The 21,985-nt window shown below is 45.9% G+C and overlaps 1 protein-coding gene and 1 long non-coding RNA gene across 22 annotated transcripts in view; one reads left to right on the top strand and one right to left on the bottom strand.

The window, feature by feature from the left end:
• The window catches only part of LOC147649706 (uncharacterized), a 26,964-nt gene extending 22,668 nt beyond the window's left edge, over positions 1–4,296 (bottom strand). Inside the window, exons 1-2 of one of the 2 annotated variants that reach the window (XR_015278115.1) lie at positions 4,138–4,296; positions 1,972–2,148 (exon numbers count right to left, since the gene is read on the bottom strand). This is a non-coding gene — a long non-coding RNA (uncharacterized LOC147649706). Of the gene's footprint in view, positions 1–1,971; positions 2,149–3,611; positions 3,887–4,137 lie in introns of those variants that run through there. The other variant, XR_015278116.1, reaches the window with a different exon arrangement.
• PRRC2B (proline rich coiled-coil 2B) overlaps positions 3,736–21,985 on the top strand; it is a 46,533-nt gene continuing 28,283 nt past the window's right edge. For 4 of the 20 annotated variants that reach the window (XM_086857830.1, XM_086857840.1, XM_086857835.1 and 1 more), the window contains exons 1-5: positions 3,736–3,990; positions 17,267–17,434; positions 18,348–18,525; positions 18,747–18,849; positions 19,492–19,564. In XM_086857830.1, coding sequence (XP_086713956.1) covers positions 17,320–17,434; positions 18,348–18,525; positions 18,747–18,849; positions 19,492–19,564 — 469 coding nt within the window. In that variant the 5' untranslated portion in view covers positions 3,736–3,990; positions 17,267–17,319. Of the gene's footprint in view, positions 3,991–5,149; positions 5,262–17,266; positions 17,435–18,347; positions 18,526–18,746; positions 18,850–19,491; positions 19,565–21,985 lie in introns of all 20 variants that reach the window. The other 16 variants (XM_086857831.1, XM_086857841.1, XM_086857836.1 and 13 more) reach the window with 6 other exon arrangements.

Raw genomic sequence — 21,985 nt, forward strand, 5'->3', positions numbered from 1 at the left:
TGCTGACTGGGTTTTGGGTCCTAAGGCCCTGCTCACTTAGTTGTAGGTTTCAATTTCCCAGTAGCTGTCTCAGATGAGTTAATGAAGTCAGTGCAGGCACGAGGCATTCTTGATTTAGACACAACTGAATTTGAAATGATTTTCATGCTTCAGGGCATAAACAGGTCCTACCTCATGGAATAATAAAGCATATTCTCCTGTGGACAGGTTATTCCACAACTGACCATTGAGTGTTTCTCCTGCAACAGCTGATGTTGGCTGCTGCCTGAGACAGATGGAAAACTGGAAGGACTGTGACCTGACCCTCTAAGATAAATGTGTACTTTGTGGTGCCAAATGGCCTCTGGATGTGGAACAGAGAAGGATCACTTTGCTTTTTCCAAGTGTGTTGTGGAGGTTTTGTGAATGACTGTGAGGGCAGTAAGGCCCTGTCCTGTGGAGCAGGCTGCCGTTTACAGCTGAACAAAGTGATAGCAAAATGGCACAGGAGCATTGAGCCTGTAAATCACCCTGCTCAGTGCAAGACAGGGGCAGGGATTGATGGATTCAGAGCAAATTTTTGTAGAAGCTGTAGAATATAATAGAAATTCTATTATTTCTAGGAGGCCTTATATCAGAAGACATTTTTGTAGATGTATATCCTATACTAGGGCTGTAAGTCCTCTGTAATGGGTATTTTGTGTTTGGCAGATTTCTCACTAGTGGAAGGATGAAGCACACAGCAGAATTTCTGCTCTCTCTTGTAATTAGTCCTGAAAGGAAGAAGCAGAACACTCCTGAGCTTGACTCTCATGTCCAGGGGAAAATTTGTTAAGGACTCTGAACAGGTGAAAAATCAGAGTGGGTGAGTTGTTTTTCCAGAATAGATCATGCATAGAGCTATGCACTGAATTTCATCCAGATGAAACCTGTTCTTCAGTCTCTGCCCAAACCACTTCTCATTGTTGATGCTCCTCTCTCTATGTTGTGGGTCTAATCCTACCAGCTCTCACAGCTCTCAAACCAGTTGTTTTGATTTATACATATGCTGGTGAGAGGTGGTGCAGGTCTTTTAAAGAGCACCAGAAGAAATTCCTCACTTTATGCTAAGGTCTGATCCATGGGTGTCCCCATGGACCACATGTAGTTAACCAGGATGTAAAGGAGCCACACTCTCTCCTGTGGTGGTAGAGACAAGAAATGTCCTCTGACTATCCAGATGGTGCCCAGCTTTGAACAGCGAGGGGGTGGAAAATCCAGCCCTGATGCAGTCCTGAGCCAGACTCGCAGAATTCCAGAGCTGGCTCTGGCACACTGCTGGGGACAGGTGGAAAAGCCAGGAGCTCATGGGCACTGCAGTGTACACACCCGGTAATGAATGTACAATTGTTTTTCATTTGTTTACTTTGGCCTTTTGATCGCCACAACAGTTTACATTAATTTTTTCATTAATTGCTGCGTCTATTCCCTTGGCCTTGGATCATTGCCTTGGAGATGCATGGGAGACCTTCAGAGAACTGCTTATTACAGCAGCAGGTGTGGATAGTGCTGACCTGGACAAACCTGTGTGAGTCACCTGCTGATGGTGGGGGTTGTCAGTGTCTGCATGAGTCACTGAAAGTGAGGGGATCCCACATTCCTGATCTCCCTAAGGGAAATGGTAATGCCTTTGGGTGGCTTCCTGTGACTGTGCACCTGTAGCTGCTCCCGTGGAGGACAGTGAGGTTTGCATGGGCAGAAAGCAGGTTAGAAGAGCTGCTTGTATGTGTGTGTACTTCTCTGACCAATGGAGAAAGAAAAAATTAAGTGGACCAGACTAATGTCCCAGCTGCCAGCGAGTTGGTGAGAGCAGGAGTTTGGGAATGTTGGGAAGGAGGGTGGGGTCCAGTAGGGAAAGAAGTGGAGGGCATTGGCCTCCTGTCTCTGGACAAGCAAAAAAACTCTTCTAGAAAGATGAAATGGGACACCAAGGGGGCAGGAGTGGTGTAATACCTTGATACGCAGAAAAGGACATCTGACAACCAGACGATGGCTTTCAGCAGCACTGGTGCATCTCTTGGTAGCTCAGTGCCTGGCAACTTCAATAGCAGTGTAGATCAACTGTAGGAACATCCCATATGGTCCAGAAAGCTGTTCATGCATTTCTTCCCTCTGCATTACTCTTGATGGCTGTTTGAGATCAGACATATCTCTCATGAGCAGTGATCTGGGTGCCTGGCCTTATGCTGTTCCTGTAATGTGGAGAGAGATGGGAACTGTTCCTGCTGAGGCATTGCCTGCACTGAGGAAATGTGCTGCAAAATTCCTCTAAAGCCACCTTCCCTTCATGGGCAAGGGCATGTGGGATGACAGCATATGACTGGTGACCCATGAATAAGCTAAAGAGTGCATTTGCATGACACCAGCAATTGCCCAGGTGCTTGTCCCATATATAAATATATATATATATATGTGTGTGTGAGTGAACAATTTTTCTGAACTGCTGGACAGCCCCTAAGAAATAAATGCATGTGTGTACCTCCCCTCTGGCCTTCTGTCACCAAATGTCACACTGATGGACACCTGTGTGTCTTACAGGACAGGGAAGGAGAATTAAAGGGAGGCTGCTCTGTCCTTAGATGCAAGGAGACTACATCTCCAAAACTAAAAAAGATCCACTGGGCAGAGGAACTGCAATTTGCAGTAACTTCTACAACACTATCTTTAGTACAAATTTCTTGCCAGTGCTGCTGCTCAGTTTGTGTTGACCTGAAGCTCTTTTTGTCTAAGCAGGGACTGTGTTTGCCGATGAGGCAATTGGCATTTTATGGCTCTGTTGAGTGTTTCGGGAGAGGAACGATTGCCTCACTCTACTGCATTCATTTCCATCATCCTTAGTGAGAGAACAAATTAAAAGATATTTCTGGACTGAAGTCCTTCCAAGGGGCAGCTCCTCCAGGTTGCCTTTGAACCTGCTGCCCATGGAACCACGGGGCAACAGCAGGAAGCCTTCAGTGGTGTTTTCTGGACCCCTCAGGCTGGACAGGAATCCTCATGGGCCTGTCATCACCCCATGTTCCTGTCATTGCCCTTTGGCTCTGGGGTCATAAAAATGTGAGGGAAAAAACTTCCAGTACCCCCTTGGAGACATCGTCCCTGGCACAGGGGGTTCAAGCTTGGGGTGGTTGTAGCTGTGCACCATGCAGTGACCACCCCTGCTTTATAAAATAGATGCTCCAGTGCTGCAATCATCCTTGTTGCCCTTGCCCTGGACCCACTCCAGCAGCTCCGTGTCCCTCTGAGGGGAGCTCACAGAATCACAGATTAACTGAGGTTGGAAGGGACCTCTGGAGATCAATGCAGGATCACCTGGAGCAGGTGACAAAGGAAGGTGCCCAGGTGGGTTTGGAATGTCTCCAGAGTGGGAGACTCCACGCCCTCCCTGGGCACCTGTTCCAGAGCTCTGCCACCCTCAACCTAAAGAAGTTCTTCCTCATGTTGAGGGGGAACTTTCTGTCTTTTAGTTTATGGCCATTGCTCCTCATCCTGTCACCGGGCACTGAAGAGAGTCTGACACCATCCTCAGACTCAGCGGGGAGATATTTCCATGGATTGCTGAGATCCCCCCTCAGCCTCCCCTTCTCCAGACATACCCGGCCCAGCTCCCGCAGTGTCTCCTCATCAGAGAGGTGCTGCAGCCCCCAGATCCTCCCTGTGGCCTCCGCAGGACCCTCTCCAGCAGCCCCTGTCCCTCTGAGGGAGCTCCCCCTCAGCGCCGCCCCCGCGGTGCCGGCGGCGCCCTGCAGGTGGCGCTGCGCGGCGGGGCCGGGCCGGCACGGGAGGAGGAGGAGGCAGCGAGTGCCCGGATCGGCTGCAGCTGCCGCCGCCGCCCCGCGCAATCCGCCGCCATCCGCCGCGCCCCGCGCCCATCGGTCCTCCGCACCCGGCTCCGCAGGCACCCCCGGCTCCCCACCACCACCACAGGTGGGTATCGGGGGCCGGCGGCGGCGGCGGCCGCGGATATTCGGGGCGGTGAGTGGGGCCGGGGGGGAGGAGGAAGGGGAAGGAGAGGGAAGGTGGGACGAGGCAGCGCTAAAATGGAGCCGGAGCCAGCGGCTGCGGCACCCCGCGGCCTCCCGGCTCGGGCGGGTCCCCCGGGCGGGTTGGGGGGAGACTCACCCCGATTTCGCGCTGCTGTAGCCTCCGGTGTTTATTGTGTGAACCGCCCCCCTTCTCCTTGCGGGGACGGGGCCGCCGCGGGGCCTGGCCGGGCCCATTCCCGGTGGCGCTGGCGGGGCCGCCCGGGCTCGGGGCCCCTTGTCCGGGCTCCGGCCCCTCGGGCCGAACCGCCCCCGCCCCGCTGCGCTCCCCGGCGGGTGCAGCTGGGGCGGGGGGCTCCTCGCCGCAAAGGCAGGTTGTTTTTTTTTCGTCGTCTGGAGTGTGACATAAAGATATTTTTGTCGCGCCGTGTGTGTGTGTGTCTCAGCAAAACAAGGGAGGGGGGGTGGCATCCAGAAGGCTCGGCCGGTTTGTTATTGTGCGGGAGCTACAAAAGGGCCGCTGAGGCCGAAATGCAGCTGGGGCGGGGGGGGAGCGAGGATGGAGTTTGTGCGCTGGGCGAGCTCGTTTGGTAGGTTTGGAAAGATGTTTTAAGGCTTTTTTTTTTTTTTTCTTTTTCTTTTTTTTTCTTTTTTTTTTTTCTCCGAGAAGGAGTTTCTCATTTTTGTGTGGGAGCAGCTGTGCTGCAAGCTGGGGAAACCCTAATGCGGGTCCTGGGACACGTGCTGAGCATCTTCTCCGGGGGGTGGTTTTGGTCGTGTTGGTTGTGAATTTGGAGGGTTTTATCTTTACAAAAAAACCCCTCATTTCCAAAGTGAAAGTTCCCTTAAGGGGTTTGAATGAACTCGGAATTGTGGGGTTTGTTAGGAAAGTTGTTTTGTTTGGTTTCTGTCTTCTGGGTGTGTAAAGGGTGAGATACGCACTGAATCATCTATATTGATGTTACTGGTATTTGGGGTTATAAGGTACAATAAACAGCAACGTTTAGTAATTCAGTAGTTTTCTTTCTTTCTAGGAACAGGTATAAAGTGTAAGCACGTTGCAGTGTCTGCATCATCTCCTAGGGGGGAAGGCATCCCACTCCTTCTAGCACTGAATCCAGGTTTACAGTGGAGGTTTTGGTTTTGTTAAGTCTTGTCTTACAGATTCACTTGAGACCTCCACTGGAATGAGCTCTTCCATGATGGATAAATAGCTGGTCCCTGTCTTGGAGAGCCCAAGTTTGGAGAATCAACTCCTGCTGAGTAGGTTTCTCAGATATAAACTGGCCAGGATGTTACTTTTGTACTTGCCTTTTCCATGTTCAGTGCTCACTTGGGTAGTGAAACCCCAGTGTTCCAAAAACTAGTGCTCTGAGCTAGAGACTGGGGAGTAAAGCCACCTGAAAGAGGTAGGGAGGCTAAGACCATATTCTGAAAATGGAATTTAAAGAGAGGATGGAAAGTGATTTTTCCAGGCTGATTTCTGACTGAAAATATGTGATAGTTACATGCATTTTTCACTCTCAGTGAAGCATTGTAAATGAGCCTAGGTTTTATCAGAAGCTTATCTGGTCCATGAGATCTTTGTGGGTTCATCATGGTTTCTTTTGGGTCTCTGGCTTAAGAAGTTTTTCCTAGTTAGCAGAATATTTTGAGGTTACAATAACCAACACCTCTCCCAGGATGTTTTTCTTGTTAAAATTTTAAAGTTCAGATAAAAATCATACTCAGAAAAATTGCAGATACTGTTTAGTGTTGCTGCTTTGTTGTTTTCACAAGCCAGTGTGAGTACATCTGCTGTTAGCTGTATTTTTTGAATGCCTTGAGTACAAGTTGATTCCCTTTTTTTTTTTTGTTCATTAGTCTGGTCTGCTTTTCTGCATGGTTGAGTAAACTAGGTATCACACATTTGAGAATGCTTTCAGCAGTCTCCACTGTTAAGAAAACAAATTTTTGCATGATTTGATAGATGCCTTCCTTTAAAAAAGGAGAAATTAAACCACTTATTTGGTGTGGGTTTCCAAATTTGTCACTGTGTAGCGCCTTGGTGCATTGTTTTTTCTAAATTCGGACTATTTTTTTCTTTGGTCTTACAGTGCATTTTTGGGATGCACTCTGAGATTTCTTTTTTCTGTGTGTGCATGAGAGCTTAAAAGGGCAGCTCAGCCAGCTGGCTGGAACTGGAAAAGCGAGTAAATAGTCCTTAAAGATGCTGGAAGGGACATGCAGGGTTTGAAAGTATTTTTGTTTCAATAAGTGAGTAATATTCCTAAATACTTTGTATTAGAGTTATTTCACTTTATAGTGACATCTTAATAAAACATTTTAATAAAGCTTTGAGTAAAGCCTGACTTCAAAGGCTAATTCATTTGAACAACCTCCTAAAGGTAGTGGTGGCATTAAAGGCTGTGTTTGTGTGACGCAGCTCCCCGTGGTACCTGAGTGATGGTACAGGACAGACAACCCTCAATGCTGTGTGTGTGTGGCCTCCTCTCCTGCTGGGATCACACCTGAGGTGTGGCTGAGGAAAACAAGGACCCTGAGATGTGCAGTGCAGCCTGTGAGCTGGTCCAGTACAGAATTACCTGCCTGTTCAAGAGTGCTTCCTGCTCAAGGCCTTCACTATGCTTACCTGAGTAATTGAAAGTATTTAGGGGTAAGCTGGGCTAGGTTTAAATGCTGCTGGAAGTAATAGTAAACATTTTGTATTAATTTTTTTCATTTATGATGGTAATCTACAAAGAGATTTTGATCAAGTGGCATTTCCACTTAGAATTGTGTATTTTCATTTTGGAGTAATAGAAGCAGTATGAGCAGGAGGAACTTAGTGATACAGGATGGTAACTTTAGAAGAGGGAGAGGGTTTATTCCAAGGGCTGGACATTTTGGTTCCCTATTTATTTTCACTACATTCCTCAGTTATTCTGCAGCTTGGCACTGTGTTGTTGTCTCAGTATCAGACCTTGCTCTTAAGCTCATCCTGCCTTGTTAAGTGGGTTTTGCTTTTCGAATGTCACTGATTCATTCTCCTAATAGGTCGATAATTTCACAGCTCCTTATCACTAATTTCTCATTTGGAGCAGAAGAAATACGGCCATGGTTCTGTCAGGTATCAGACAATGAGGTGAGAGCACAGAAAACAGGTAAAGGCTGGGAGCTGCAGCCTTCCCCATCACAGCCTTTTCACGGAACAGCCTTTTCTAACTTTTGAAATTAAGTTACTTCGTTACTGAAGGGAAAACACCCTCTGAGGGTGGGTTTTGCACACATCTGTGTTGGTAAGGAGTTTTTTCTTCCCCTGCAAGGATAAAATGGGGCTAAAGCAGGACATTGCATTATATTCAGCCTCACTGAAACGCAGTTTTGGCTCATGTTCTGTTAGTAACTTTTAACTAGAATTCAGGATGTTCCCTGCATGCACACTTAATTCTTGTGCAAAAGTAACAAAAGAACTGCAAAAGCAGTTGAAGCTTGGAAGCTGTTTATTTCAGAGCAAAGCTGTTCAGATACTGATCTGTATAGCTGTTAAATCCTGATCTGTTTTTTATCTGGGAGCATTTGGACAATAACTAAAGTGGACTGGAGGCTGCTTGAGTAACCCTGTGTTGTTCTGGAATTCCCTGTGGCATTGGTTGTGAAGCTGCTTGTCCTGCAGTGCTGTGGGGTGTGTGGGGACAGAAGGTGTATGTGCAGTTCTGCAGGGAGCTATTTAACTTGCAGCCAAAATACAATGCCTGTGTTTTGATTCCAGCACTTAAATTTTCAGGAGAGTGTTAGTATGCTGGAAAGGGTGAAAAGGTGAGAAGTGATGGAATTGGGGGATGAGCTCACTCTTCCTTCTTTAGGAGACTGCAGGTATTAATTTGTGGGGGACTGATGAAAAGTCATACCTTGGGTGAAAGGGAAGAGATAATGATCAGGTTTGAAATGGGCAGCTGAGCCAGGTTTTAGTGTGAAGAAATACTGGGTAAAATAACCAGGAAGAAAGTAATGACTTGCTAACAACCATCCAGGATCTGGCTAAGAGGCCCACTCTGTTGGATTGTGGTATCTCAGATGTCTGCCAGGCTTCAGTTAGCTGTTGGGAGCATCCTAAATAGCCCTTGGATTTCAGGTTCATAGCACTTAAGAGGAGTAAACTACTGAGTATTGGTGCAGTTAGCAACCTTATTCAAGAGGTTTGGTGTAGGAATCCTGCCCTGGTAGCCATTGAGACATTTAAATGGGAATTGTAGTGAGGTGCTCCACAGAATGAATAGAGACAGATTTGAAGAGCTTGCGCTGGAACTTTGCCTCCCCCAGGCACTTATTGTGTGGGAATATAGTGATTTTTTGGGAAGAGTTCTGCTGGAGGGTGAGTTCTTCAGTTCTTCCTACCTGTATGTGGGCTGGGAGACTGTACAAAAGCCTCGAGTGATCTTGTTCAGAATTGGGAGTGGGCTGTGAAGCAGGCAGGGGAGTAGGGACATGTTCAAGAGGTGCTCCTTCTTTGGCTACAATAATAACTATGGTTTTATCTTTTATTGAAATAACCAAGCTTTAAAAACTGTCATTCAGAACCAGATTCATATGATCTTGAGTGTTATTCTGGTGTTAGTGTTCTGCATCTGAGCTAAGTGTTGCCTCTAATGAGGCCTGTGATCCTACTGCAGTGAAAGCAGTGTATGGGGGGGGTTCATTTAGGAGGTGTTTGTGGCATTCCCCATCCCAGCATGCAAGGACCTGCTCCTCCCAGAGCTCCTCTGGAGCAGGGCTTCATGCTGCTGCTGGCCTCACAGCGTCAGGCAGGCATTGTGATTCAGAGGGCGGTTTTTAGCCCCAGAAAATGGGAGAGGAAGGTTCTGTTTCTTGCTCTGCCACTTAGCATAGCTGCAGAGTTCTGCGGTGTCGTTTTCCTATCTGGAAAATAGAAGTGATGATGCTTACACACCTTGTCAGTTATGCACTGCAAATATCTATGTAAATTAAAGCATCTGTGATATGTTTTCCCTTCTTGTGTGGCTCAGCCTAGTCCAGATGTCCTGGGCATAGTCCGAGTTGCTTAGTTCTCCAGAAAAGCTAAAGCTTCCTAAAGCTGTCTAAAGCTTGTTTCTTCAGAGTACTGAATCACAACACATGTAAGGTGCTTTCTTATCTCTTTGTACCTGTGTCCCTTTCCCATCACATTTCTCTTAACATCCTTGGCACTCATTTGTCCTGCAAATGGCTCCCATGAATAGGCTTCCTGTAAGGAGAGTTGCTGTGCAATGCTGCATTGCCCTAGTGCTGTTCAGATTGGGGAACCTGGAGGAAGACTTCCTTGGAAGCTTCAGCCTTTGCAGTGTTTATGAGCTGGAGGCTTGTCTGGACTGTTTGTTGTCTTATTAATGTCTTGAACCAGCTGCATCAGTCTTGATGTGGCTGTGGGAATTGGGAGGAATCTGATAAAGGGCTATTCAGCTCTTGCCAGGCCAGCTTTGTACCCTGCAGCATGTACCTGCCAGGGGAGCTCCCAGCAGTGCCTTGGGGAGGAACAAGGCCAGAGGGATCTGCTCAGCAGGGATGTAAAGGAACCTCTCCCTTGTTTGTGCAGCAAGGGATTGACATTTGCTGCCTGATGATCAATAGCATTGGGTTTTACCTCTTCATAAAGAAAACCTTCTGTGCATAACCTGAGTGGGAGCTGAGGGCCCCAAAGTCAGCAAACAACCTGAGAGAGTGGAGAGGTGTTACCAGAGTCGAGATTTTGTTGTGAGGCTCATCTGGCACAGATGACATCCACATCTCTATTCCAGTGTGATCCTTCTTGAGACTGCAGAGAAAACAGAGCAGCTTACTCAACAGCTGATGGCATTTGTGTGGAAAGAGCTGTTTCTGTTCCTGAAAAAAGGACTGTTAACCCAAAGGACTGCCAGCTTTGCTCTGATTTCATCTCTTGGAACTGTGACATCTCTGCTTTTCTCTCTGATTGTTTGCAATGAAATTTATGTTCATTTCTGAGAGATAGAGTAAGTTGCTGAGCTTGGGACCTGGTGAATGATTTGTGAAATGTTTGACAGAGAAGCATTCTCCAGTGGCCAGTGATGGCCTTGGATGGGTAGTGCTCTCCAAGATAAACTACAGCTAATGATTTGGAGCCTTATGTTTGGGTTCTGGCACTGGCAGCACAGGTATTTCACCTATGCTGGTCTTGCTGTGTCTCACCTGGTTATATGGGTATCATGGCTGTGATGACTTTTAAAAGTCTGTGTTGGTGGAAGTGTCAGGACTAAGGGACTTTCAGATGCAGTGGTGTTTATTTTTAGTGATGGAAGAGTCTTTACTTTCACCTGTCAGACCTAAGGTGTGGTGCAGTGCGTGAGAACAGTTTGTGCTTGTGTGGGTGTGTCCTGCCCTTGTGGGCTCCTCAGGAGCAGTAGGCAGGATTAGGTGCACTTTCTGTACCAGTGGACAGTCTTTTCCACTGGAAGGGAGTGTTCTGAATGTGGCAGGTGCTGCTGCAATGCATTTCCTCCTCATTTGATTCTTCTTTGCAAATTACTTCTTTTTGATGAAGAGCTGCATTTTCTCTGAGGGTCTTGGCACACAGGTTTGGGTGGCTGAAGCAGACATCTGAGTTCTGGGACTTCTTGATGTCTGCAGTCTTAGTTGATCAAACCATTCCTCTGACTTGGACTGATAGTGCCAGTCCTGTTACCCATCAGGAAATCCCCACCAGCTACTCACAGTCTGTTATTGTTGCTCAGTTACCTAAATGCCCAATTTACCTTAGAGATCAGCTGAATGTTGCCAGGAGCTTTCTGAACAAGTTTTGCCAACAGAGCAGTATGCCAGGCATTTATTTTGTATTTGGATTTATATTGCTTGCTTGTGCTCAGCCTCCTTGTTTCAGTGTTGAGGGAACAGGATGCTGTATCTGTGTGTTCCTCCTGTGAGATCTCAGAGGAACCTCAGCAGGGCAGAGTGGAAGGCAAGAATCTATGGTGGAGGCAGAGAGTCGTGTGCTTCAACTCTGACCCTTGTTGTAGGGGAGCCAGAGTGAAAGTACAACTCTTAAGGGTAAAGATTTGCACTTCAGTATGAGCCTTGTTGGGCAGGCATTTTGTGGACATCACGAGGTCACTTCCCTTTCCTCTTGTACCAGAGAGGTTGGGATTGGGATCTGTTGAGGCCACAGGTGATGCTTGTTGAACTGAGCTGCAATCTTCTCCCTGGGTTTTGCCTCTGAAATGTGTAACAGCAAAGAAATGGGCTCTTTTACTTCAATCTGTGCTGAGCCTTGTCTCCTTTAATATCTTCCAGGCCTGGATGAGAGGGTAAGGAGTGTAATGTTGGTAGCTGATGCCTCCAGATTGTTCCACATGAGACACCTTCCTGCTTCTCTGCAGGTTACGAAAGCCCTGCAGCACTTCCTCTTAGGTTGCTTATATATAAGGTTATACTTTCCTGACAAGCTGGCACCAGTGGGCCAGTTTCTTCTCTACAGCATGGTGGAGCAGAAACTGGCTGTTTCTCTCTCTGGTGGGCTGTTGTAAACAGATGCTCCTTTCTAGGAAAGAATTACCTGCACACCTTGGGTTTTCTCTTGCTTGAAAAAGAGGGCGAGTTTCATGAGCACAGGATCTCATAAGTACTTTCTGTGGGCTGTGGACCAGCCTTCTGAGTGGATTTTTTTGCTCTGTGCCATAGTCTTGCATACTCAGGATGAACTGTTTCTTTGTCTGCATCCTCAATTACTGGAGGTCAGGGCTCCTTTCCAGGGTGTGGTAATGTCCATCCAGCCTGCACAGAAAGGACCACAGAACTCATTAATGTTTTTGTGTAAATACAATTGAGCTATTCTCCAGACTCCAGTCTGCTTTATCAGTTCTACAGTAAGTTACGGTTCCAGTCTCTCTGGCTGCCTTTGCCTTGCCTGCCTTCCTAGCACTGGAAAAACTGTTTAGCAGAGAGGTGAAGCCTTCTGTATTTTAAGGCCAAACCTGACATTATGAAGACTCTAGAATTTGCAGTGATTCACTGACAGTAGTTGTGGTTCCCAGCCCATCGGTACATTCAGAAGAGGGGGGCAGCAGGTGAGCTTGGTGAAGGCCGAACTGAGAAAATGAAGTCAGGTCATGAGACAGGATATGCCCTTTCTGTTCCCTTTCCCTGCTGTAATATTTTACTGCTGTCTGTAGAGCTCCACGCTGTGGAGTTAATGATAGAAGACTGTCCAGAAGACTGCCTCTCTCTTCATAGTCCTGCTCTATGTTTCAAATCCCAGGAGGCTTGATTAGAGGTCTCAGGATGGGGCTGGACAAGCAGGCAAGGCTCCTGGGAGACAACTTCCAACGGTATTGCTTGGCTTGGCTAACAGCATACCTCTGCAACAAATCATGGCAGATATGATCCTGGTCTCCCATTCCCTGAGCCAAGGTTCATGGGAGATGGAGAGAAGCTGGAATTGTGCAGGATTAAAAGAACTGGTACCACCAAATATGCCTACTGAGCTAAGCAAGGAGGGTCCCTCTTGTGAATCAGGAGCTTGGTGATGAGGTGTGTTATCTCTTCTCTGAACTGCAGACTCCTGACTTGCTTCTCCCTGTCTGGCAGGATTTGGTGCAATTTTCTGGCACTACGTTTGATGTTACATCCAGATCCTGGCAGGGCCTTTTTCGGGTGTACCAGCAAATCTTGGCATCTCCCTCTGGAAGTAATGCAGTAGAATGACAGCAAGTTCGGTTTTCGGGTTTTTTTTTTTGTGGCTTAGACTCTTGCTACAGCCTTTTCCTGCTGCTCAGCTCTTCTGCATTAATCCCATTGACTTTGTACTTGGATGCTGATATTCTCCTGTTGCTCCCTGCCTTACTAAGCAATCTCTGCTGGGAACTGAGTGCTCATCTGTTCCCTTCCTTGCTAGGCTCGTGATCCCTGCATGGCCCAAACAGGGCTTCTGCAGGACATAAGTGCATCTGACAGCAAGTCCTGGGCAGGTGATGACATGTCTCACCAAAGCCCTCCCAAGGGCAGCCAGTGGCATCTTTCATCACTGAGGCAGGTGGTGAGTGTTTCACAAATAGGTGGTTCTTGGAGGGATGTGTTACAGAAGTAGTGGTATCTCCATGTTGACAGAAAATAAATGTTCAGCTATGGAAGTACGAGTGAAATTGACCAGTGTGTGTATTTAAAGAAGAGTGAGCATAGTTAATGTCCTGTAAAACTATAGTATGCTTTTTAAAAGGTTTCACATTGCTGGTACCATTAGGAACAACAGTGTATTTCAGTTTAACATAACTTCAGACATTTTTCTCTTCTGAAAGTACTGTTTAGCTTTCCCAACCTGTGAATTTCTGAACAACTTGTATAAAATTACATGTCAGAAATTTTTTGTGCTTTTCCCTGTTAAAAAGGGGAAAATGGAGATTCTTCCAGTTGCTTTGTTTTGTGTTAATGACTTTTGCTGTGAAATGAGCAAGGAGTGAAGATCTGCAGTAGTCAGGACTGTGCTCGCTATAGAGCTCAGTGGTGTGTGAGTAGCTGAAGTGATTCTTTCTAGTACGTGTGTTACCTTTCATAAATCTGTTTGCCCTGCTCAGCTAAGGCTGGCTGACTTCCAGATACTCAAGCTCCATTGAAGTCTTGTGAATAAAACACCAGCAGCCCAGCCTCCTTCATACATAGATTTGCAAAGAGCTTTGCAGACAATCCTGTTTATCAGGAGTCCCTCCATGTGGCTGTGTTTTCAGCTCAGGGGTTTCCAGTTGTTACCAGTGCCAGTAACTCAAGGTTTTCACGTGAGTAAATTCCTGCTGTAGCTCCAAGACTTGCATGCTTGTAAGTCTAATATCTTAAAGACATTAAAATGTCACTTTCACATTTAAAATGTTGCTTTCTAGGTTAGAGTTTACCCCTTTAAAAGGCAGTTAGTCAGGGTCAATACCCCAAAATTGGATCCAGGTGGATCCAGTATAGATAGTGTGATGTGGACATGAGTATGCCTGGACAGTGGAGCTCTCTGCTCAAGTGCTGTTGGTGCAGTTATTTGTATCCTGGGATCTCTAATGGAACTGGTCATACTGCAGTATTTTGTGATTGCTCAGATGCTCGCTACTTTGCTGTCTGGTGCTGTCCCTGAATATAGTAGGAGACATTGCAAGTCCTGAGAATGAGAAGAGCTGCCCTCCATGCTGAAGCTGATAGCAAGCCTTTCCCTGCCAGACCTCTATAAACCCAAAAATGAACCTTGCAGTAATGCTGGTGATTGATTTTTTTATGATTTCTCTGTAACAGGGGATATTGCTTTCTTCAGGGTCAGCTGTCGGGTGCAGGGACCCTGAGCACAGGTCAGAGGCTCTGCCGAGGCTGTCAGTTTTCACTTGTCAGCATCAGCATGTGCCTTCTAGTTCCAGCTATGCTAATAATGAGCATGCAGGCTGGCAGTTCAGTTCTAAATGAACCACGATTTTTATCGGAAGTGGCTTTGCTCTTCAAGACTAGAAGGCCTTTGTGATCCCTACCTGGATTTCCTGCTTAACTGTATGATGGGAAGATACTGCAGTGTTGTGCCAGCCTTGGGAGGCTCTGTGGCCTCTTTGAAGTGCTGTGGGTGAACTGGGTGCTGAGTGATTTCTCTGGCTGATACACCCTTGGAGTAGCTGGGATCTGCATCTGGCAGGAGGGATAGGCAGCAAGGTCCTGCCAGTCCAACAGCTCTGACCTGGCTTAGTGCTGCTGCAGCCTTTTTGCACAATGACTGTGGAAATTGCTTCACCTCTCCGTGGTCTTGTTTTCTCCTTTGCAGCACACACCTAACACATGAACAAAGCTGTGTTTCACATCTTCAGAGCATTGAAGGAGTTGAAAGTAAATTTCATTTATCTAAACAGCAGTTTTGTCTGTCCCAGAAAGTTTGACAAGGGGCTTTATCCCAACATATCCCCAGCTCCTCTGCTGTGGTCATTTATTCTTCCCAAATCCTTTTAATGATAGAAGATGTAATCAAGAGACAGCTGAGACCCGGTTACATAACTGTTGTCAGGGTTTTTCTTTGGTAGCACTGCCCTGTGTGCTGTTTGCACACTGGCTTTTAGGAACTCAGGGCTTTTCTGTTAACCAGATAACCCAACAACAACAAGCCACCCACCCAGATCAGGTTCAGGAGTTACTTTTAAACACCTTCTAATTTTGGCTGGTTTGAGCTTTCTAAACTTCAAAGTAGATTTTGCTGCTTTTATTGTGAGGTGGGTACAGGGTTGACATGATGTGGATAGTTAGGCCCTGAACCAGGCTCCCTCTGCAAGGCTCAGTAGACCTGTAAAAGCAGGTGGTTGTGCTCTTGCCAGCAGAGCATCCTCTACTCTTTGTTCTGCTCTGGGGCTTCCCACAACTCTGCCCCTTCAAACAGCTCATTGTTCTCAGTCCAACTTGTGCTTTCCTGCCAAGTTTATGCTAATCAGTGCGTTTTCTCCCTCTCTCTTTTATGTCTGTCCTACTAATAAAATACAGTGCAAATGGGTAAGTGAGGGAGGAGTTACTGTTTTCTTTGGCACATGGTGGCCATCTGAGCAAAGATGAGCTAGACTGGAGCCAAAGATCTGTTTGTTACTCTGCAGGAGGAGGTGCCTCAAGACTGCCAGCCAGCCCTGTTGCCTCCACAGGGCTTCTTGGGGAGCCCAGTGTTTTTCCTGATCATCTTGTGGATGCTGTTGTTGAGTGACAGAAAAAGCTTTTCTTTCTCTCTACTTGACCACCTGGCATAGAGTCCATGGCTTCTTGCTCCTGACAGGCTTGGTTTAAATCCTGCAGTGCAAGATCAAATGCTCTTGAGTGCCAGGCTTATAGGTTAGACACCTGCCCCCAGCAGCAGTCTTCAGATGGGCTTCACTGGGCCAGTTGTAGTTGGCACTGCATTCCCCATCTGGCTCTATCCAGCATGTTCACAGTCTGTGCTTTAATTTGTACATAATGTGTGGTGGACTAATCCTCTTACCTGCAAATTGTGTTTGATAAAGCATTGTTGATGGGAATTGTAGCCTTTGGTCAGATACTGTTTCTTTCAGAAAGAGTGGTTGCTGTCTCTGTTGGTAAAAGGCTTTCAGCTGGGTGAGTTTCAAAAAGTGTAAGGTGTGGGAAGATCAGAGATATGTGTATGTGTGTGTGTATATATATATACACGCACATGTATGTAGTGTTTTGTTACTCCCAACACTGAGTTGGAACCCTAGAATGGGACCTAGCAGATGGTAAAATGAAACTGCCAGCAGTTTTGGGCTTGAAGTAGAGGCTTTACAACAAGAAATCTGGAAATCTAAATTATGTGCGAAAAGGTTAGATGAAGCTCCTAGATATGAGAAAATTTAGAACACAGTGATGCTTAAAAAAAATGAAAGGTCCATTGAAAGTAAACAGAGTGTATTTTCTGACATAAAAGTTTAAGTACAGTGTGAGCATTGCTTGTTTCAACTTTATCCAAGGCTCCAAGAGCCAAAAAGTCAAAGTAAGGAGACTGGCTGCTTGATGGGTGTTACTGCATGTTGTGCCTGCAAAGATCAGGTTGAAAAATTAACAAATCACATCCATTGCAGAAAGTATATTTCAAGCTAAAAATTATGTTCAAGATGCAAGCAACAGAGGAATGTAATTTTTTGGTAATGTGTTTGGAGAATTCATAGTAGAACAGCTGAACTCACAGACTCAAGAATCTGAATCTGGTACAGTTGAACAGATTTTTTCTGATTCCTTATATCTCTTTCATGGCCAGCTGATGGGAAAAGGGGATTTGGAGAAATAGTTATGTTGGCTTCCAGCGATGCTGTCAAAGCATTAATTGCTGGTATAACTGTGGCCAGTGTGGAACCATAATCTGAACATTACAAACCCAGTGCTTCAGGGGAAATGCAGTGATAAATTCCAGTGTGGTGTAAGATACAAAGATACAGTGTTTTTCTGGCATTTATGTTTAGGAATACTTGTGTTTAGCTGTTTAATATCAGCCTTACTCTTCTAAATCAAGGACTTGTTGACCCCCCTCTCTTAGTAGTGTTCTCCTACTTAAAGAATCTCACTTCTTTCAGCACTGGATTGACAGAAAAAAAGATGCAATGAAAAATGTGTTCCTGCAGTTCTTTTCATTCAGTTTGTGATTCTTAAAGCCTAAAAGTTTCTTGTGACTAAAGAGGAGGGAGCTAAAACTTGGTGTGTGTGCTCACTGAGTATGTTCAGTTCTTGCTGTTGTGTGTGTCCTACGTTTTGCATGTCTGTAGCTGAACAATCCATTTGATGGGGTTTTCCTGGTCTTCTCTTAAAAGGCAGATCGGGAGCGGCGCAGAGAAATTTCCTTACTAGATGACATTTCATCGCAATGTCCGATCGTTTGGGGCAAATAACCAAGGGAAAGGATGGGAAAAGCAAGTACTCGACTCTCAGCCTGTTTGATAAGTATAAAGGAAAGTCAATAGAAGCTATCAGAACTACAGGTAAGAAACACCTCCAGAAAGCTCCTTTTGATGTCTTCCAACAGTACTGTTGCAGAGCTCATTCAGGTTGTTGACCCTGTGGGACACAGCTGCGCTGCAGTGTTGCTGCAGGTGTCAAAAGTCTGTGTTTCATTAAGACCTAGAGGAAAATGTCCATGGTTCTTTGTGCTGCTGTTATGGTGGAGACATAGAGGAATTACACAGGACAGCTGTGGGCACTTGGCCCTTTCATTTAGCTTATGTCCTTGCTGCAGAGTGGGCAGGTAGCAAACTTGAGTGGAAACCTTACCAGGGCCTTAGGCTGTGCCAGATCAGGGCACCTGAGCTGACTGAAGTGCCTTAAGCTGGTTAGACCTTTGTGTGATGAGAGTCAAGGACTGAAGACCACTGAGAAAGAACCTGAGTTGGTTTTGCAATGGAAATATGACCAAAAGTAGGTTCAAGAAAATGACCTTGCCTGGACTGGCTCTGGATTTGGTGTATGAATAGAAAACAAAACATTAAATACTTCCTTAATAAATGTGATCTTGATGGATAGAGCTGGAAAATTGAGATCTTGGGATTCCCAGGTTAGGTCACTTGTTTGTCTGCTACGAGGTGGTCTTGGTGGCCATTTCCTCAAGCTGTAACAGGTGGTGTTGCTTCTCCTTGGCAAAAGAGCTACCTGTGCAAATCCTCCTAAAAGACTGTGAGCACTTTGTTAGGGAGAATGATTTTTCTCTGTCCTGCTGTAGGAGCTGTTTGCCAGCTGCTGCAACAGACGGCTCCGTCTGTGGCCCTGTGGGAAACAACCTGTGTGTTGACATAGCAGCAGCACTTCTGTTGGGGCTGCACCCAGCCACAGCTTCCTAATTAAGGTTACTTATCTAGCAGGATACAGCCCTCTGACCTGCTGCTGTTGCTTTCTTGCCAGTTATTCCTAGACATGGCTTACAGAGTCTTGGGAAAGTTGCTGCTGCCCGGCGCATGCCACCTCCTGCAAATTTGCCTAGCTTGAAGTCTGAGAACAAAGGAAACGACCCCAACATCATTATAGTACCCAAGGACGGTACAGGATGGGCAAACAAGCAGGATCAGCCAGACCAAAAGAGGTGGGTAGAATCTTTGATAAGTTTTGTCAGGCAGGCAGCAGTGGTTGTGCACTGCTGTGCTTGATGTCAGACATTACAGGGATCAGTTCTCTGTTCTCTGTGCCAACTTAGAGCCAATTGGCTTGATCTTTTAGCAAGATTGCTAATATTCTGCCACATTGCCAGAAGTTGTTTGCCTGTCTTCCTTCCCTTTTGGTCTCACCTCTGCTGTCTGTTCTCAGTTCCAGTGCGACGGCTGCACAGCTGCAGGAGTCGCTGCCGCAGCAGGGTTTGCAGAAATCTGTCTCAAATTTACAGAAGCCGACACAGTCAATCAGTCAGGAGGTAGGTGCCAGCAGTATCTGACTGCCTGCTTCCCCTGTCCCCAGGCAGCTTGAGGGCTTTAATTGCCTATGTTGCCTTGCACTTTAAGGAAAAGCTCCTGTATAATCAGTTATTGTGGAAGTAACTCTCTTGAGTCCTAGCTGCTGTGCACCAGGAATGTTGTGCTGCAGTTACAGAAGTAACATACACAGTCTAGTTGCAGTCTAGGAAAAAGTGGCTGGAATGTGGGATGCCTGGTTAGCACTTCTAAACTATTCTACTTCGGTTGTAATTAATGCATGAGAAAGTAGGGTAGCCTTCAAGCTGAGGTGTAGCATGGAACAAATCTGGAAGATTAAGTAGACCATTTGGGAAAATGCAGCAGAACAAAAGGAAAGCTTGATGAGAGTATAAGTCAAGGAAATAGTTGGTGAAAATGGGGAGAAAAGACATTAGGGCAGAGCAGAGGATTTTTACTGTACCATTATAGTACACTGGAGTGGGGAACACTGACTGTAGCCCCAGCTTGAAGCTGTGGAGATGTGTGGTATCTGGGTGATCCAGAGGCCTGAACCATAGCAGGTGCCAGCCAGGAAATGAGAAACAGTCATGAATCTTTACTGATCCATGTTGGGGTTTCTTTTTGCTTTATTTTGTTTTCAGAGTACAAATTCAGTGCCAGGTGGACCAAAGTCATGGGCACAGCTGAATGGAAAGCCAGCAGGACAAGAAGGTGGTGAGTATGATAAACAGAACTGGTATGTGCCTGCTTTTCCCAGACAGGCATGAGATGGGGTGGACTCTATTTCTTCCTGCCCTCTCTGTCAGCCTGGTGCAGAATGTGAGTGAGGCCTTCTGAATCCTGTTTCCAGTCTCTGTGGTGTGTTGGCTGGAATGATGCGGCTGAATCAGTTCAGGGCTGCCAGGACAAGACATGGCTTGAACAGAATGTGTTGCATGGCCACATTGAACCAGAGCAAATCATGCTCTTGGGATGCAGCAGGGGGTTCTGGGAGGGGAAGGCTCTGAAGGAGAAAGGAAACATTTTGCCCCCATGATGAGCATCTTCAGTCAGCAGTGACTGAAGTAACAAAGGTGCAGTAAACACTGTGAGATACAGGAGGGATTGGTTTAGAAGAGAAGAATAAATGAGAAGGGACATTGGGGAGGGGAAATGTAGGCATCTCCATGGGCAGTAGCAAGGGGATCCTTACTTAACTTGGTAGCCAGAAGTGAGGCTGGAATGTTCTTGTACAGTATTGGTGATCCAAGGGAATTGTGGCAGTGGAGCTGCTGCAGGATGCACTCGCCTACACATTGGCTGAGGCCTTGCTATTAAGTCTGCCTCAGTAACTGTGCTGCTAATGGCTTCTGCTTGACTGAGAATCCTGGAGCAGTGTTAGCATGAATTGTGAGTTTAGTTGTCTTCAGATGCATCCATTTCCACACAGGAGGTGGTTTCCAGCTGCACTAAGAAGTGCCATTAAAACCATACTGAGAATAACAACTCTGTTCCACTGTTTTAATGTGAAAAGACCTGGAACCATTCAGTTGTCAAGTGAAATTGCAGAGATATGAAAGAACTGAGACAGCTGCTGATTGCAGAAACAGAGGGGACAAGTTTACCCTAAATTAAATGAGGGCCTTAATGAGAGGGTGTTTCTCAAAGGCTAAATGTTAAAGCAGAAGCTTGTACTTGCCTGAGGCTGGTGGCCAGTGCAAGGACTGTCTTGTTCCGTTAGCTGATACTTTCTTTAGTCTTGCTATATAGACCTCCTGTACAGTCATTCTGAAATCTGGTCATCTAACAATGTTCTTAATGTATTTTTTGAAAACTCATTCTAGGTCACACTTAACAGTATAGAGTTCTCAACCCAAGAAAACAGTTGTCTGTGTGGCTAAAAGCAGCTTAATTAGGTGGTAATTGAATCACAGAAGCATCAGAAATCTGTCTGAAAGGATTTATTGGGCTATCCCATGCTTGCACCTTTTCTTTAGTGGCACTGAACAATGGCTTTTCCTTCTAAGCTAATTCAGGTATTACAGACAAAGAGGAGAGTCTCTTTGCTATTTGCTCTTTTAAAGTCTTAGAGCTGTAAAATCTCTTCTGGAGGGTGTATCCTGAAGAAATGTGGTCTAATAATTATGGACTTCTCCTTGCCTGGGTTTTTGCATAAAGGACATTTGGAGGAAAAAAAGGGGCACCAAACTTTTTTTTCATTGTGATGCTACTTAGAATACAAACTGTTAATGGCTGCACATAAATAGTCCTTACATGGTGCAAGCTTGCCTGGGGGCAGATGTCTCCCATGAAAGACATCTGTGCCATTCTAGTTCGGTAAAAATCAGAATTCTTCAGCAAATCTTAGCTACTTTGCAATATATTTAGGCAATGTCCTTCTCAAGTATTTTCATCTGTCTAAAACTGAAAATGTTTCTTGTAGCTGTTGCAGTCTTTCCTGGAAATTTCACATGGGAGGTCTTGTGCAGTGTGCAAGTTCCAGAAAGTAGAAGTTACTTAAGCCAGTCTGTCTTGGCTCTTCAGGGCAAGGAAGGAGAAAGATGAGACTCTTGTCAAGTCTTCAGTACTCATTGCTGATACTTGTAATGTAATTCTTAAATGCCCCTTCTAAGAGAGCTTTAGCCAAGTAGCACTGAGAAACAGTTCTCAAAAAAAAGCAATTCTTTTAATGTGTAATAGTACAGTAATGGTTGTAATTTCCTTTTATTCAGTGTTATCTTGCCAACAGATTTAAGAGAATTGCTGTGTTTCGTGTTCCAGTCACTAGCAGATCTTTAGAATTGACAGAGAACTGTTGTTCTGGGGTGACTGATGACTCAGCAAGACAATTTACTGGTGACTAGAAATGAACCTTGCCTCATCTGGCCAGTGATCTGCATCTTGAAAATGCTGCAGCAGGAAGGAGAGCATAGATCTGTTCTTACCCGTGGTGTTTTACTGATGCATCGACAGAAATTTTAACAATAGGCTGCTCTGGCAGAGTGAGGTCTGAGCAAAAAGAGTCTGAGTAGAAGTGTCAAATACTTGATAGCAGGGTATCATTTATGAGTGATCTTGCAGAATTTATATCTCTGCCTCTGTCTGAATTCTCTACTTCACAAAAATAATTGGAAGCTGAGAAAGTTCACTGACTTT

Source organism: Cyanistes caeruleus, chromosome 20 (genome assembly GCF_971803275.1).
Source record: "Cyanistes caeruleus chromosome 20, bCyaCae1.hap1.1, whole genome shotgun sequence".
Taxonomy (NCBI): domain Eukaryota; kingdom Metazoa; phylum Chordata; class Aves; order Passeriformes; family Paridae; genus Cyanistes; species Cyanistes caeruleus.